This window comes from Zosterops lateralis (assembly GCF_965231275.1).
Source record: "Zosterops lateralis genome assembly, chromosome: 10".
In the NCBI taxonomy this organism is placed as follows: domain Eukaryota; kingdom Metazoa; phylum Chordata; class Aves; order Passeriformes; family Zosteropidae; genus Zosterops; species Zosterops lateralis.
Window position 1 is genome coordinate 2718578 of NC_139770.1, and position 17163 is coordinate 2735740.

A 17163-nucleotide genomic window follows, 5' to 3' on the forward strand; every position below is an offset into this window, starting at 1 on the left:
TGTTTTGCCCGTGACAGTCACTGCTGAGTGGTCTCTCCCTATCCTTATCTCAGTCCATGAGTCTTTATACTTTCTCTCCTCTTCCCAGCTGAGGAGGGGAGAGTTGGACAGGCTTTGATGGGCACCTGGAGCTCAGCCAGGGCCCAACCCACCTCATTTTGTGATGCCCAAATCCCATCAGACTGGGCTGACAGCACAGGGATCAGACATTCCCTCCTGTCCTGTCAGCAATTCCACCCCTGCCTTGACTGGCAGGGCAGCACAGGCTTGCTGCCAATGGAACATCCTCTCCCAAATCCAAACACCCCTGATATTTTCTCCCTTTCTGGTCATATCAAAGTTCCCAAGGGCTTTAAGGTTAAGATGTGTACAGGAAATCTGTGCCTTGCTCGCTGGCTGAATTGGAAATGAGCTGTTATCATCAGATCAGGTGTTATCTAAAGCAGGCTGGGGACAATTCAGAGGGACAGATAATGGCCTTGGAACTGGGGAAAGAAATGCTTCAAAGCAAAGCTTTGTGCTCACACTTTGCATTTTAAAAGTCACCATTCCCCCTTTTTACTTCATTTTAAATAGAGAACATAATCGAGCCCTTCTGAAATTCATAAGATTGAAAACCTGTCTTCATTTTCCCCTCACTGGGTGTGAGGCGTGAGGGAAACCAGAGCAAACTAGGCAACACCCAGAAAGAATGAGTAGGTGATGTTTTAATTCCAGTAGTTTTATGTGCAGAAGGGATTTATTGCAGTGGAGCCATGGAAGCACAGCCTCAGCTCAGCCCTCACCTTCTCCTGCAGCTCTGGGGCCTCTGCACCCTTCCTGCAGCACAGGGGAGATCCCTGGCTGGAATAACTCCAGCCCTTGGAGCACCCAGCTCCTCTGGATTGAAAAACCCTCACCTTTTCCTGCAGCTCTGCTCCCACCACCCTTCCTGCAACAGAGGGAGATCCCTGGCTGGAATAATTCCAACCCTTGGAGCTCCTCTGGGAGCTGGATTGGAAAACCCTCACCTTTTCCTGCAGCTCTGCTCCCACCACCCTTCCTGCACCACAGTGGAGGTCCCTGGCTGGAATAACTCCAGCCCTTGGAGCACTCAGCTCCTCTGGATTGAAAAACCCTCACCTTCTCCTGCAGCTCTGCTCCCACCACCCTTCCTGCACCACAGTGGAGATCCCTGCCTGGAATAACTCCAGCCCTTGGAGCACTCAGCTCCTCTGGATTGAAAAACCCTCATCTTCTGCAGCTCTGCTCCCACCACCCTTCCTGCACCACAGTGGAGGTCCCTGGCTGGAATAACTCCAACCCCTGGAGCTCCTCTGGGAGCTGGATTGGAAAACCAAATCAGTCAGAGCAAAGAGAAAGATGCCTCAAGCATCTTAAATTAACCAATGGAAGTTTTGGCAGTAGGAATGCAGACATGGAGAGCCCATTTGGGGCGTGTTTTGGAGGCAGGAATGGAATATTCAAACAAGCACTCACGGCAGGGTGGCTCTGGTTTGGGACCATCCATAAAGACTGTGCACGTCGTAGTGTCTGGCCGGGGTCCCGTCTGGCAGGTAGTGCCGACCCTCCATGCAGGGAGTTTTGTAGATTAATCCTGTCGACATGTATCCCAAACCTTGTGGAAAAGGTAGAAATATATTTATTATTAATAATAGGTATTAGTCACTTGAGTTGCTTTTTCTTAATTTTCATAATCTGTTAGGCATTCAGTGTCTTTATGCTGTTGCTTATTTATTTATAATTATAAACATAGCATTTCCAAAATGGAATGTTTTCAATATTCCTGTGCAGGTATTTGGGCCTGGGAGTGTTTTAATAGCTCAGTTATAGATGATCTTACTACAGAGGCTCAAAGAATAAACAGAGTCTATCAGAAAATATCTCAAATCTTTTTAAACACTGTCATGCTAACCACACAAACAGAAAAATGGGTGTGGTTGGGGGGTATGATCTGTGTCTGAATATTAATTTCCTGGAAATTCCTGAGAAAACACTCATGAAACCTGAATACAACAGCAAGCAGCGAGAGTATGCTAATAAACCATTAATAAATAATTCCTAATTAGTACTACTTTACAGCAGTACTTCAGGAAAGCTGAGCTAAGAAAGCAAAGCATTTCAAGCATTTGACTGCTCACATAAATGGTAATGAGAGGAGACACATGGATATTTTCTAAATATTTAATTAATTGCATTATTCATCTGAGAAAACTGCAAAACAGAGAGCTCAGTTCTCTGCCGTGCCTCAAGCAAAGCACTTAGACACAAAATAGAGATCCATATGCAGCAAGGAGCTGGAATGAACTTTATTTTTGCAAAGTGCTGCACAGCTCGTGCTGAAATATTTGGGATTGCACTGTGCCCATAATCTCAGGAATAAAGGGCCACGTTCAGTGAGGAGCTGTGGGTTTATAAACCCATCTTTATTTCAGCTTTTATGCCCCATGTACCAGATAAGAATTCATGCAGGAACCAGAAAAAACTAAAAGTGTTTTAAGGAGGGATCAGACTTACGAGGCATGTAGGGGGGATAATTTAGGAGTTCGTCCTTGCAGCCACCCATGGCGCCATTCATAAAAGCTGCTGGTTCATTCATGTCCTGAAAACACAGAGCAGAACCCCTTAGTTCGCTACAGAACACCATAAATTCTGGATTACACACAAGCAGCATTGCAGGGCTCTCAGGAGCCCCCTGCAGCTGCAGTCTCAGTTGGACATCCCATGTTCCATTAAAGGGGATGACAAAAAGGCAGGAAAAGGACATTCCATGAGGGCATGGAGTGACAGAAAAAGAGGGACGGCTTTGGGCTGAAGGAGGGCAAGATTAGATGGGATACTGGGAAGGAATTGCTCCCTGTGAGGGTGGGGAGGCCCTGGTACAGGGTGCCCAGAGAAGCTGTGGCTGCCCCTGGATCCCTGGAAGTGTCCAAGGCCAGGCTGGACAGTGATTGGAGCAGCCTGGGACAGTGGAAGGTGCCCCTGCCCACGGCAGGGGGTGGGAATAGAAGATTTTTACAATCTCTTCAAACCCAGATTATTCTGTGACTGAAGAGTTCTTTGTTTCAAGGAAACAGACTCCAAGATGGTCAAGACCAACATTTTCTTAATGGGAATTTAACACGGGATACTTTTGCCAGAGCAGTGCAGATACTGGGAATTGGGAATTGAGGCCCCCACCACCAGCGTCAGGCAGAGCAAAACAACCCAGAAATCAGATGCATTTCCACACTTACTGTCCACAGGCCATCAAACTTGATGCTTTGTGAGGGGTCGGTGGGGTTGTCGTGGACCTCCACGATTTCCCTCTTCCACCACTCCATTGTGGAATTGCGGAAGAAATCTGGGAAAGCACAGTGTGACACATAGTTCTGTAAAGAGAGAAGGAAAGCAAGACAGGTAAGGGGACTGAAGGTATTCCATATGTAAGTTCTGGAATTAAAAAAAAAAGATTAAAGAAGAAAAAAATCCTAATTGCTTGTTCACTAAATTTTTTGGCTCTTAGAAAGGCTTAACTAATTTCTGCAACTTACTCCTGCTGTCAGATTTATCAATGAGTTTGCTGCTATTTTAAGTGATTAATATCTATATCTGAGTCCAGAACCAAGCCATGTCAGTACTGACCTCTACTTGATCTTCATGAGGCAGTGACTCATTGATTTGGACACCGGGAAGGAACGACCAGACCTAATAGGACAAAGAATATTTAAAATAATCAAACCACACTAAATACAAACTGAAGCATCAACAACACACAGGTTCACTCTTGCCTGGACAGTACCTTGGAATATAAAGTTTGATTGGTATCAGGCCATTCTATGAAGACTCTGTTGGCTACACCTCTGTCGAAGGCAGGATAACCGGTTTCATTCCCAGAAATGCCTGGATCCTACAATTAGAAGCACTTTTACCCTTATGCTCAAAACTCACGTTTGAATATATTCTCCATTTTGTGATGCTACATTGGAATTTAAAAGCAATATTACAAACTGACCAGGATAATGATAAATCTCATTCCTTCTTCTTTGATTTTGTTGACCAGAGCTGGTAGCCCAGCAAAACGTGGGGAAAGGGTGAAGTCCAGGTTCCTGTTCATGTAGTCAATATCTGTATATTGGACATCCTGCAGTTCAAAAGAAAAAGGAAAGAAATAATTATTTTCTCCTCTTTTTTTTTGCCAAATATTGAAAATGGGCCAAAATAAGTAAAATACTGATTTTTTGATGTGTAAAATTAGAAGCAGTGGTAACTTCAGGCTGAAGTTGTTAAATTTATATTACACAATCTATTAGCAGGTCCAAACCAAAATAAGCCTTTCACTGATGCATCTAAACTAAGGGGAGAAATTGATACAAAATAGAGAAAAATATGGATTTGTCCATACCTACGTACACAGAAACTGCACCTCTATTTCCATAGCTATAGGGAAACAATGGAAATAGTTGACCTCTATTGAAACATTGATATTATTACATTTAAAATGAAGCAATATTCAATTTGAGACATAATTTTGTTACACCTAGGTGCTATTCCTACCATCCCAACAACAACAACCTGGGCCAAATCACAGCTGACATGACAGAGATTTATGGCAGTGAAATTATTCTGCTTCATTTTTTTCCCCCTGCTGGTTTTCCTCAATCACTGCTCCTTCCTTTCATTCTTCCATGTGCATAATGAAGAAATCCAAGCAGCTTTTAACACACCCCAGAGCCCGCGGCACAAAACCTGTTCCTCTTTACCACAGTGGGCTTTTTGTGGTTGGTCACTGCTTTAGTGTCTAAGTGGATTTAGTCAATGCCACGAAGCTCGAAAGCTCAAATGTTATTTTCTCCCAACGTACGTAGGGAATCCCAGCTGCCTTCATCTCCTCCACGACTTGGGCCACCTCCGAGTCGTTGGCGTAGCCATAGCGGCACAGCTGGAATCCCAAGGACCAGTAGGCTGGCATGACTGGGCGCCCAACCAGCTGGAAAACAGGGAAGGATGCTCGTGGTGAGGAGGGGCGAAGAGAAACCAAACCGACCCACCAAAGCCCAGCGTTAGTCAGGCTCCTACTTCGGTGTATTCCTGAACCACGAGCTCGGGAGTCGGGCCCAAAACCATGTAGAAGTCCAGGATTCCTCCGATGGTGCGGTAGGTCAGGGCAGGGGTGGGCTGGAATGTCACATCTGGAAGGGGAGGGAAGGAAGTGAGAAAAGGGTGCCTGGGTTTGCCACCGGGGCAAAACACTGGCTGTAAAAATGGAGCACATGGAGAGAGACAATTTACAAAGGTCTAGAGGGATCGGACAAGGGGAATGGCTTCAATATGACAGAGAAGGGGCTTAGAGGGGATATTGGGAAGAAACTGTTCCTTGTGAGGGGGGTGAAGCCCTGAGGTTGCCCTTGGATCCCTGGAAGTGTCCAAGGCCAAATAGAAGCAGCCTGGGATAGTGGAAAATATCCTTGCAGGGAGGTGGAATAGGATGAATTTTAAGGTCCCTTCCAACACACACCATTTCACAATTTTCTGAAATAAGGTGAAGGTTTTCGTACCCATTGCATTGCTGTTAAGCAAGAGAACTCCGTGGGCATTGCCATCTTCTTCAAGAGCCATATAATATGGCTGAAAACCATAGGAATTCAGCTTGTACTGCAAATAAAATAAAATAAAATACATTTTACTGGGAAACATTTCAACATATCACCATCTAGTAATAAATTTAATATAAGACAAGTGCCAAAGATAGCAAAATAAACTTTAAATTTATACACCTAAACCCTACGTAACCACAAAACAGACCTGCAGAAGATCACTTGGAACTTCACAATTTGTCAGGCTTGTCCAGACTGCTCGGGCAGGAAGGAAAGCAAAGGTATTGCTGCACTTAAATTTCACTAATGAGAAGGTGCTTCTTCAGGACAAAACTTTCCCTTCTTTGCAAACAGAATCAGGTGTCTACGTGCTCAGAAGGTGCTGGTGACATTATATTTAATTTTCTCAAAATGTGTTCCAGCCTGAACTGGAAGTTAGAGCTATGATTAGCTGCTGCTATTTCGTTGGCCGTTCCCTGATAATTGGAAATTTGCTATCTTGTAGGAAATAAGGCAAATAAACAGAGATAAGATTTCTGCTTTACCTGTGTAAGTACTAAATTAATCCCCAAGCAACAGGAATTGTTCTGACTCATGTCTAATTTTCGAAACAATGAGATGAGAAGAATAAAAAAAAGGAGGAACGTGCTGTTACTCCTAAGCCATCTGGCACCTTCCAACACCTGACTGAGGGCCTGAGCTCCTCACATTGTTCTTGCACGTCACAAATAATGGGTTTACAGGAGACCTTTGCCATGGAGACACCATCTAAATTGTAAACTGTGATAAATATGGTCAGAGCCAATGCCCAGTACCAGCAGACATTCACTGAATTTTAAAGTCGTGCTGAACATTCCTGCACTCGTCGGTTCAAAAAAAGAAAAAAAAAAAAAAAATCACATTTTCTCCTTCTTTGCCTACTTACAGTTGGAGGCTGGTCCCTGGTGAACATTCCCCAGGTGTGCCAGGTCATGTTGTGTCGGAAACTGGGGTGCTCACTCTCCCCAAACCCGTAGATGTACTGGGATGGAAGGCGGGTGGAAATCTGGATGAACATGTCACTGAAGGTGAAGGTGGGCAGGGCTGAATTCCAGCTGAAGTGGGAAGAGGAAAGGGAAAATTAGAATAGAGCATCCTCAGGGCTCTGTTTCTTTTGGGCCACTCTTTTTCTCTGGAAATCTCACTCTTTAGTTAAAGTGGACTAAAACTGTCGTGGTTATCAAGGAAACTTAAGGCACAATGAAATGATGGTGCCTAAGAATTGCTGAAGAGTTTGGGGACACAAAGTCCTGTGTGTCTCTAAAGAGAGGAACCCTACACAGGCATCATGCACTGCAAGTTGTATTTTGGCAATTTAGTGAGAAAACACATTTCAGGACACTGCAATCCTATTTTCCTCCAAGTCTGAGCACTAGACCCACATGGAATATAGTAAATAAAGTGTTTTTTACAGTTCACTGGACTTTCTGTGCAGGTTACACTGAAATTGCATTCATAGGTCACATTTACTATAAATCAGCATCTTTCCAGTTAGAAATCAAAACTGCAGCCTGGTGGGCTCTGCCAGAGAATTTCATTGTTCCAGCAGCTTCAATTGCAGGTTGAATTATTATTCTGGTTGGCAGAAGGAAACTCAAATTGCAATTAAGTTTTGAGTACTTAAAAAAATTAAATAAAATTGGGTTTTTTTGAATAAAAAACATAACACACTCAACTGTTCTCTGTTCCCTAACTCTGACTTAATCAAGAAAAAATTAAGGTCATCTGTCACGTTACCAAAACCCATCTAAGGTTAGTTGGGACACTACTTCCTTCTATTTTTTTTTTTTTCCCTTAACCATTCCCCAAAATTGACCCAAATGGCCAATCCGTAATAAGCAGTGCTGTGTAATATCTATTTTAGGAACTGTAGAAACTCATTTTTTCTCCCATAGGCTTGGGAAGCGCACAAGGCACAGCCTTCAGAGCTGCCAAGTGTTCTTCAGTCTGATACGTGCGCAGAGAAAAGGTTTAGAGGGAAAAAAGCTACAAAAAAAAAAGTGAAATAAAGTAACAAGAAGTGTCAGTGGCTCACATGACTGTGCCCGTGCTCTTGCGGCGGACTTGGATCCCAAAGGGTTGGGTCTGCACCGAGACCTCGTAGAGCCGGTCCTGGCTCGTGCTGCTGGGGGAGCTGGGCAGGTTCAGGGGCACTGGGACCTCGTACCGGGGGTTCGCATAATCATAGATCTGTCAGGCAGAAATTAGTTTATTTAAATGACTCAGTTGTTGGAAATCTGAATCTGATATGAGTTTTAAAATGCTTGCGGTGGTATTGCCTTTCAAATACATGTTCTTGAATCCTTTCACAGGATTTTGTTGGGGGGAAAAGAATCCCAACCAACAAACCTTAAAGATTTATTTTGGATGAGGAATGGCTCGTCTAATTATCTACATGAATTTAAAGTATATACTTATATTTAAAATATATGTGTGCATACCTTGCAAGTGTGATAAATACTTTTCTAGTTCATCTTTTCACTCAACTTTTAGGATTCTCTTTCAGGTTTTCTGTATTATGAAAGCTGATAGAAGTTAGTTTTTGATGTCTGACCACTTATCTTGATATTATTAAAAACATGGCAATAAATTACAATTAAACAACAGTGCATGAAAAATTTTAGAATAGAAGTGCAATGACAGATTTAAAAAACTGTAGAGTCACGAGAGCACTTACAGATAAATTTACCTGAATATCAACAAAATACTGACAGTTTCAAATTCCTGGTTGACTTTACACACATACACTGACATTATACCTTTCATTCATGCAATTTCTGTGTAAAATTGAGTGCTAGGATTCTAGGGTGAAAAAAAAAGATTCAAGCTAAGAGCAATAATAATTGGTTAGAAGGAGAAACATATTTACACAAGGCTGCCTCTGCCTGTGAAAAATAAATTTGGCTATAATGTCCATAAATAAAATACTCTGGGATGGCGTTACCTTAAACTGCAGCATGTGGTTGAGATGATATTTCACCTCCAGGCGCAGGGTGCTGATTGGGGCAGTGGAAGCCTCGTTAGCTCTGACCATGGAGGTGTCCAGTTTGAGGTCAGCCACGATTCCATCGGGGGAATAACTGATGCTCTCTACTGAGTAAGGATTGCCGGAGCTGTAGTAGCAGGAAGGAGCATCGGGATTTTGTGCCGCCTGGTGCAAACAGAAAGGAGTGTCAGGTTAGCGAATCAGCTGGAGTTTTTGTTTGGTATTCACATGGAATCCTGTTTTTATCAGATCTGTACCAAGTGGAGGATTTTGGGAGAAAAAAATAATGGAATTCTGAATAAAGAAATAATACACAATAATCGCTGCACTGACTCAGGTGTAATAAAGGCAGCCGGTGGAGGATGCACAAATAGTTCTGCCAGGAAAACTAATCCTTGTGCAATGAAGATGGGTTTAAGTTCCCCATCTCTGTGATCTTCAGATCAATCCCTCAACGTGGTTTAATCTTGGCTTGTGGAAATTCCTAAAGTTTTGTCCCTTTTAATCCCATTGCTCTCTGGCCACCTTCAAGGAGATGTGCCCAAAACCCATTTCACACTCAGGCAACATCAGAGCAGATCTTTCCACTGCCTTTATTCACACAAATTATCCTTAATATATCCAGTGAAAATAACAACCTACTCATCCGAGATCTGACATTTCCAAATGTACAAAATTACAAAAGATTATTTTAGCAGTGCAGCAAAACCAGAGCAGTTCATCAACTGGAGCAGCCAGCACAGAATTTTGGATTTCATTCCTATAGGAAAGGCCCAAAATGGGCATTTTAGATTTAGAAGAACAGAGAATAATTTAGTTGGAGGCACCTTCTGAAGTTCAACTCTGCCAGGCCATGTTGCTCTCACACGTTCATTAATAATTAATAATATTAATACATAAAACCCCACGTGTTAAAGAACTTCATGTCAGAGATTAAGGTTTGGAAATAGCTCCTTGATGTTGCTATAACCAAGATTACAAATGAATCAAGATTTTTGTGGGATTTAAGGATTTCCTCTCAAACTGGGATCCAGAGGAGTTAATTTGTCAGAAAATGTCCCTGAGTGACCCTGAAGGTGACACAAAGGGGCTGAGCCTTGCAGGCCACGGTGCCACTGAGGCAGAAGGGGCAGCTGAAGATGTTCTTCTACTTTTTCATAACTCTAATATAATGATATTATTATATTATCTAAAATTTCTGTTCATCTTTCAAAAAATCCCTCATTTTTCCTCAACTCCTGATATAATTTGGTAGAATTTAAATGGTTGTCAGGTATTGAGGTAAATAAAAATCCATCAGTACAGGCCGGCTGTGTGTCCATTTTATTTAAACCTGACAAATCTCCCAGACCGCTTTTATTCTGTAACAACCACAAAGGAAAACCTTTTACTCTGGCTGGTTTTTTTTTTTTTTTTTTTTTTTTTTTTTTTTTTTTTTTTTTTTTTTTTTTTTTTTGTCTAATTAGTTTAAAGAAATAAAGACTTACTTCCCAGGTACAGCCAAGTTGTTCACATTTTTGTTGTGTTGCGTCAGGGCTGGGGTGACAATCAAATCTTTCATTGACATTTGCTCTTAGAGTCCAGGTGACTGTGTAAGACTTTCCCAGATCAAGCTGAAGGCCTTTTATAACAGCAACCTTATAAATATGAAACAATAAAGAGTTATTAAATGTCACATCCCATCCAGCTTTCCTTCAGTCAGAAGAGGTGCTGGTCCTTAAGAATAATACACTCAAAAACTGAAAAAATTCACAAAATCCCATCTTGTAAGATTTGACACAGTCTCACTTTTACAAATATACACATTTGATATTTGTAGAGATAAAATCTGAAGAATTAAGGCTCTAAAAGCATGGAGTTAATCCCACAGCTTCCTTGGAAGCAAACAGGAATAAATACATGAAATAAGCTGTCTGCTGCACCGCGAGCATAACTTAAGATGCACTTTTATGCAGCAGAGTTGAATGCAATTGTACTTTTATTCCCTAATAAAATTCACATTGTATTTCACTGAAACAACATTGGCACTGGCTACTGTCGTTTGCAATACATAAAATCAAGTTGATGCAATTTTAAATATGTTTACTTTCCATTTTCCTGTTATTGCTTTACCTTTCTCCCAGCATCGTAGGTGAGATTGGGGACATAACCTTGCGCAACGTTGTTCTGAGTCACTGTAACTGTTGCTATTTCCTGGGGCAATCCCAATATCTTGATTTCCTCAAATTTCAGGTTGTTTGGATCAGCATAACCGCTGTGTGTAGCAGTCATTTGTAGGACATTCTGAAAAATAATATAGTGGTCATCTTCTTATTTTGAAAATCTGCCAAAAAATCCTCCTGATTTAGCAATTTTTTCTCTATGAAGGCTTTCACATTGTAGCATAAATAAACCAGTATATTTTCCCACACATATTATTATTGCTCTGCTCATTGTTATCACAATAAACATTTTCTACCATGTATAAAATAATCTTCAGAATTGCATTTCAGCTTTTTTTTTTTCCTTGTTTGGGAAATAAAGAAAGGCTGGGGCGGGTCTGTGACAGGGCAGATAAACTCCACCTGTCTGGGATCCTGCTGAGTTCCAACAACCAAAGGTTCTCACTTCTCTGGATATAAAAATATCACTTCCTATTCCATGTCATTAATTATTTTTAGAATGAGAGTCCAAGCAGAGGAACTGCAGCATGGCTGTCACACGTGTGTGGGACTTCCTTATTGCCCTCCATGGGAACATTGTGGTTAATTGTTAATTCAAATGTCATCACAGTCAACTCATGGGGTTTCAAACTCCAGCAATCAATCTACAAATAGTTCTATGATTAATAATGATTTTAAAAATTACTAATCCAAGCACTTCTCTGGTGTTCCTCTGCATTCTCTCACTTGGTTCATGCTCCTGCATCATGGCAAAGGCATGAATATCTTCACCCAGCATTAATATTACTGTTATCATCATCATTATTATTATTGCAGAAAAAATACATTATCATGCTGTGTAATAGCATGTTATGTAATAGTTACTGTCAATATTGGATGGAAACACTATCAGGTCTCCACCCTGATGTCAATTACCCCTGCAAAGGCACTTTCAGCTTAAAATAGCACAATAAAACTTAACCCTGGTGTAGTTTCTGAGGGCTCAGGCAAGGTGTGGGTCTCCCTCACTCTTTGGAGACATTCAGCTGTATTTTCACAGTATAAATATATATTTTTTTTACAGTGCCGCTATTTTGAGAAGCACAAAAAAATCACAAAACAAAAAATAAATCACAAAATCCATGCTTCTCCTTTTTGACTCTGTTTTAAATGCCTCTTATGCTTTAGATTTCTCTTGTTCAGTAAATATTGCTGCTTATGTGGAAATAGGAGTTATTTATATATTTGCATTAACTGGGAGAAAAACACCCAACAGGTTTCATCTCAGTTAAATGAGAGTATTTTGAACATGATTCCTCTTGGCTTTGGTAAATATTTTGTTTTTCCAGCAAATCTTACAGGAGAATAGAGAGAGAGAAGAATGCTCTTGAAAGATACTGGAGAAAAATCAGAAATTAAAATAAGATAATTTAAAATCAAATACTTACGTTGGAAACTCTAAACTCGTAGTAAATGTAGTTGTTATTCTCAATTGTACCTAAAAGGTAAAAGAAAGAAGTTACACTTGGAGTGCAGAAAAGAATAAAATTAAAGTAGGGCTGTGCCACTGCTAGAGACCAATAAACTTAATTCATTCAAAGCTGCACTAAGCAACTCAAATATTTACTAATGTTTCTTTGAGGAACTGAAATATCCCTTTTTTCTTTTTCCTTTGGCCAGTCTCCCAGGAGAGCTAATTTTTTTTCCACAAAAAATTCCTTGAAATCAGCTCCTCTAAAATTTTGTGATTTTTTTTTTATTCTACTGTTATTTCTTCACAGTTTGTCTTAAATATAAAAGTTTTGATCAAAGCTAATACTTCAACATAAGCTAAATAAGAAAAAAGATAATAATGGTGATGATGATAATAATAAGGATAAATGTCATGGAACCATAAGAGAGGAAATAACACATGACCAGGAAAAAGAAATACAAAGTTATGCTCAATCTGGATTTTTTTTTTCTTTTTCCTCACGTACAAAAAACCAAATCCTGTCACCACAGGCAAATTGCAAATGGTTCCCCTGTAAAACTGCAACCTGTAAGTTTTGGGCAGGCCATAAAACGATGGGATGTTTTATTGCTCTGTTTGGCAGCAGCAGTGAGGGCAGTAATGGCTTTGTTATTTCAGGCCAGAGGAGCACACGGAGCTGTCACCCACCATCACAGCAGCCACCCAAGGCCTGTTGGATTTATGGCAGCAATAATCAGCTGAATCACTCCTCTATTTCTTAAAAGCATCCCTGATTTTCACTAAATTCCAAAAAGAAGAGGCTTGGGAGGTTTCCTGGGAGATACGATTGATAGAACTCACAAGAACAAGGAGTTGTACAGGTGGAATGTATGAAGTTTTCCAATACTGATGCTCAGATACCTCCCTGGATGGTTTTCCCTCCTATGGGAAAACCCTGTCACCTCCTGACAATCTAAAGATTTCTCCTGAAAACCAGAAGTTTGACCTTAAGGTAGAGGTTTGACCTTAAACTAGAGCCTCATGTCTTTTTTCCTTACTTGTGTCCAATTAAATTACGACTTCAATAATAACAGCCACAGTTTTCTACTTAAAACTGATGAAAACCGTTTGATTTATGAGCAATAGCAGCAGTGTGTTACTTTGTCTTCTTTTCAGCTGGAACACTGAAATCTGAGCGTGTGAAATCTTTGTTAACCATATTTATTTCACTGTTGGTGGCTGCTCACCTGTAGATTCTCCATCATCCCAGAACAAATCCCCAGAAGCTGCATTGTTGGCATCCAGGGCAATTATCAGTCCCATGGGATTCCTTCGGCTGTGGAAAGGGAGATTTATGTTTATTACAAACATCTAAACACTCTTGATGCATCCTCCACCTTCATGTAAGAGTGAAACACCCAACAGGGTCACAGTCCTTGGAGAACTGCCTTAATTAAGTTTAATCCTCGGTTTCCTTTCATTTTCATGCAAATGGATTGAAACACCCAGTGAGTTTATGAATTTCTGTGCAAATTATTCATCACTAAAGGTGTGGAGGTGAGGTTTGGCTCACAGCTGTTCCCACATTTCAAAGTGAAAATCCTAAATACAATGGGCTGCTGTTATTTGTATCCTGGAAATCCTCAGCCCTGTTATGGGGGGGAAAAAATAAATGTTAAAAGTGTTCCATTTGGGATCGTACCTTGCCGCTGTGGTGTTGCTTGGATTCTGAGTAGGGAAAACATATCCTCCTCTCAGGTGCACCCCCATTCTCTCTGCTGGGGTGTACAAATTGTGCCATGTTTTCTTAATATTGACTGATTCACCCTAATGGACAGGGATGGAAAAGAGAATAAGAGTTTTGTATTGCCCACTGCTGGGAGCGCTTTCTTAAGTCCTGAGTTTCATCAAATCGTTGCTTACAAAAGAAAAGTTTAAGTTATGTAAATATCTATGGGCACATAAAATACAATAATTGAATATCACTATGATTTAATGTCATAATCTTGTGCTTATCCCACCACCCTTCATCCCTTGTCTCCCAAGTAACCCCGAAGTCTTTCCTTCACATCTCTGTCCCCAAAGCAGGGCTGACAATTCTATTTCATCCCATTCCTATTTAGAAAATGATGTGATATCCCACAATATCCCCTGCATTTCCTTACCGTGTCGTACTCGTACCACTCTGCATCAGGGAAGTAAACATTAGTGGACTCCACACCCTAAAAAAGTGAACCAAGAAACAACTTTCATATTTCAGTTTTATCGGAAAAACTCAATTTTCCAATAAAGGTGAAGCCCACAGTGAGAAAACCATTGATATTTCTACACTTTGCTGTTTCCTGGTGTCCAGGAAGGTGAAAGGGGCAATCCAAGCACGATTTCTGTGCTGGGGTGGAACTGAATTGCTGCTCTGCAAAGTGGCAGCTCATTGAAAGCCACAATGTTTCAAACCCAGTGAACCAGATCCTATCCACAAGTATCTCTCTATCTTCTTTATTTTCACGTATTTTGGGGCTGGCACCTTTCAGATTCTCTCTTTCCCTTTCTGTATTTAAAAAATATTTTACTTTTCGCTGTGGCAAATGTGTTGCTGGCAGGGGAAATCAGTATTTACAGGACTCTGCCACAGAATAAGCCCCAATTTTTTTGCTTTCTTGTTGTACCAGAGAGAAGCTGAAATTCAGCAAGAGAAGCTGACTCCAAAGGAAATTCAGGGATGATGTGAAGATGAGGTAAAGCAGAATATCAGACCAGACAGCCTTGACTCCATAGAAAACAGGAATAGGATTTAACTGCAAGATTTTCTGGTTCAGCAGGAGTAAAAATGTGCTGTGGGCTCTCTGACTGGAAGCAATAAATGAAGGAGAGGGAAGTGGTGGCTCCACATGGCCCAAGGTTACCAGACAGATCCCAAACCAGCCAAACCTACCGGCTCAAGGACAGGGGAAATCAGCAGCCCAGGGCCCCACAGGAACTGCCTGTCGATGCTCCATGTGGTTTCATCAGCGTAGAACCTAAATAAATGTGAAGGATAGAGCAGAAATTGTTTGTTTTTGTGATTTATATCACCAGCAACCCCAAGGTTTCATGGTACTGGTTGTCCACAATTATGACTAAAGGATGTCATACAAAAACACCTCCCAATTACACCAAAATGAGGTTTCACAGACTGGGGAATCACCTACAGATATCCCAATTGGCATTTTCACAGGATAGAGGTTTAGAAAACCACCTAACCACATGAAATGTGTCAGGCTTTTGTTATTGGTTCTAAAACTCCCCAACTCACTCGTGCAGCAGTGGCCTGACCACGGTGCTCCCCTGGGTGTGAGCTTTGTAGAGCAGCGTGTACAGGTAGGGCAGCAGAGTGTAACGAATGGTCAAGTAATGCTTGGAGCTGTTCACCAGCGCAGAGTTTTGTCCAAACACAGCTGGGTCTTGATGCTGGAAGCAAACATCCACTGTTATTATTTCCAGATTTCTCAAAATACTTTGGCAAATGTGTGGAAAGCTGTTTCAGAGAGGAGGGGTTCCCTGGGGCAGCTCAGCTCTGGGTTCTCCTTTCTGCTGCTGTGACCTGGTGTCCTGTTTGCACAGCCCATCCCTCCTTGTCCATCAGGGTTATTCCAGGATCCATCCTGGCAGGCAGGTTCATGCCAAGAAGCTCCCCCAGGGGTCAACCTGGTGGCTCACACAGACCTCGGTGTTCCTTGGTGGTAGGAGCACCCAATATTCATGAAACTGCTGCCAAATAACTGTATTCTCAATTAACCCTCATGAAACCCAACCTCTCCCATCTATAATAGCAAAAAGACAGCTTAAGGGTCTGTTTTCAAGCTGGTCAGTGGTAGTGAGGATTAGAAGTGGTATTAAGGGAAATGTGGTCGTGTAACACAAAGCAGTTTGGAACAGAAAGCACAACTTACAGCAAAACCTTCACTGTTGTGGTTCCTGCAAAATGGGTAAAATGCTCCCAGTTGCATCCATCTTCTGCAAAGTTCTTCTGTGGTGTTATCACCAAAACCACAAATATCTGCTCCAACCTTTAAAAAAAATAATTTAAAAAAAATCAGAATGTGTTGGATGTACAGTGTTCTGCACCTTGAAAAGTAAAACACAATTATAACTTTCCTTTCCCAAATCCAGCTATGCTGTCCAAAAAATTAAACTGACCGCTCACTAACACTGCCCATCGTTCTGCTTCTTCCAAATTTTACCTTCCTCTTTGGTGATCACATGCACAGAATGGGAAAAAAGCTTCAAAGCCATTCAAATTTAAATCAAAAAAAGGATTTTGGCTATTTCCCTTCTAAGTGGATGTCTCTAATTTTAAATTTTAAGAAAACCAGGAATTGTTTCCCATCTCTCACTAGTGTTTAAAAATTACTGAAATAAGAGGTAGATTGGAATATATAAGATAATAAGTTTGTTACCCACTTTTATGTCACCACAGCCACAAAAAAATCAAAATTAACGGCCTAAATCAAAAAAATCAATAATTGAAAATAAATGCTCAAAGGAGATTCCTAAAAAGGGTTAATTTTGAGGTGTCAGTGGCTATTTAGAGATTGCTTGATTAGATAATCTGTTCTCTGTTTTGAAAGGATGGCACAAACTGATGTCCTACATAAGGCATTCCAAAGAGGTTGAACTCCAGCGTTCCAGGGATGGACCATCTCATTTGGTCCCAGGTGGCAGAATTGTCTCCCAGCCAGTGTCCTGTGTACTTTCCTGAGCCTGCAAAAGTGGACCTCGAGATGAGGAAGCTTCTCTTTCCTGGAAACACCGTCTCGATGGCTCTGGGAAGGAATGAGACTGGGGTTACACAGAGGAAAAGACAATTCAGACATTGGTAACTCTAAAAAAAGCTGATTTATACTGTTTTGCATTGGTTATCCATCCCAAGGATGTGTTCATCACTTTGAAGGTGTGTTTTAGCAGAGTTCAAGATATTAATTTGAAATT

The 17163-nt window shown here is 41.2% G+C and overlaps 1 protein-coding gene across 1 annotated transcript in view; it reads right to left on the reverse strand.

Annotated features, from left to right (window-relative positions):
• SI (sucrase-isomaltase) overlaps positions 1-17163 on the reverse strand; it is a gene marked incomplete at its 5' end in the record, with an annotated part of 44700 nt that overhangs the window by 12318 nt on the left and 15219 nt on the right. The window contains 22 exons of the mRNA XM_083868440.1: positions 1480-1618; positions 2518-2602; positions 3237-3371; positions 3625-3687; positions 3782-3889; positions 3995-4123; positions 4844-4969; positions 5059-5171; positions 5538-5634; positions 6502-6670; positions 7651-7805; positions 8560-8766; positions 10089-10238; positions 10714-10884; positions 12191-12240; positions 13443-13531; positions 13898-14022; positions 14361-14417; positions 15128-15212; positions 15488-15642; positions 16125-16241; positions 16826-16997. Of these exons, the coding sequence (XP_083724566.1) occupies positions 1480-1618; positions 2518-2602; positions 3237-3371; positions 3625-3687; positions 3782-3889; positions 3995-4123; positions 4844-4969; positions 5059-5171; positions 5538-5634; positions 6502-6670; positions 7651-7805; positions 8560-8766; positions 10089-10238; positions 10714-10884; positions 12191-12240; positions 13443-13531; positions 13898-14022; positions 14361-14417; positions 15128-15212; positions 15488-15642; positions 16125-16241; positions 16826-16997 (2697 nt within the window). The remainder of the gene's footprint in view (positions 1-1479; positions 1619-2517; positions 2603-3236; positions 3372-3624; positions 3688-3781; positions 3890-3994; positions 4124-4843; positions 4970-5058; positions 5172-5537; positions 5635-6501; positions 6671-7650; positions 7806-8559; positions 8767-10088; positions 10239-10713; positions 10885-12190; positions 12241-13442; positions 13532-13897; positions 14023-14360; positions 14418-15127; positions 15213-15487; positions 15643-16124; positions 16242-16825; positions 16998-17163) is intronic.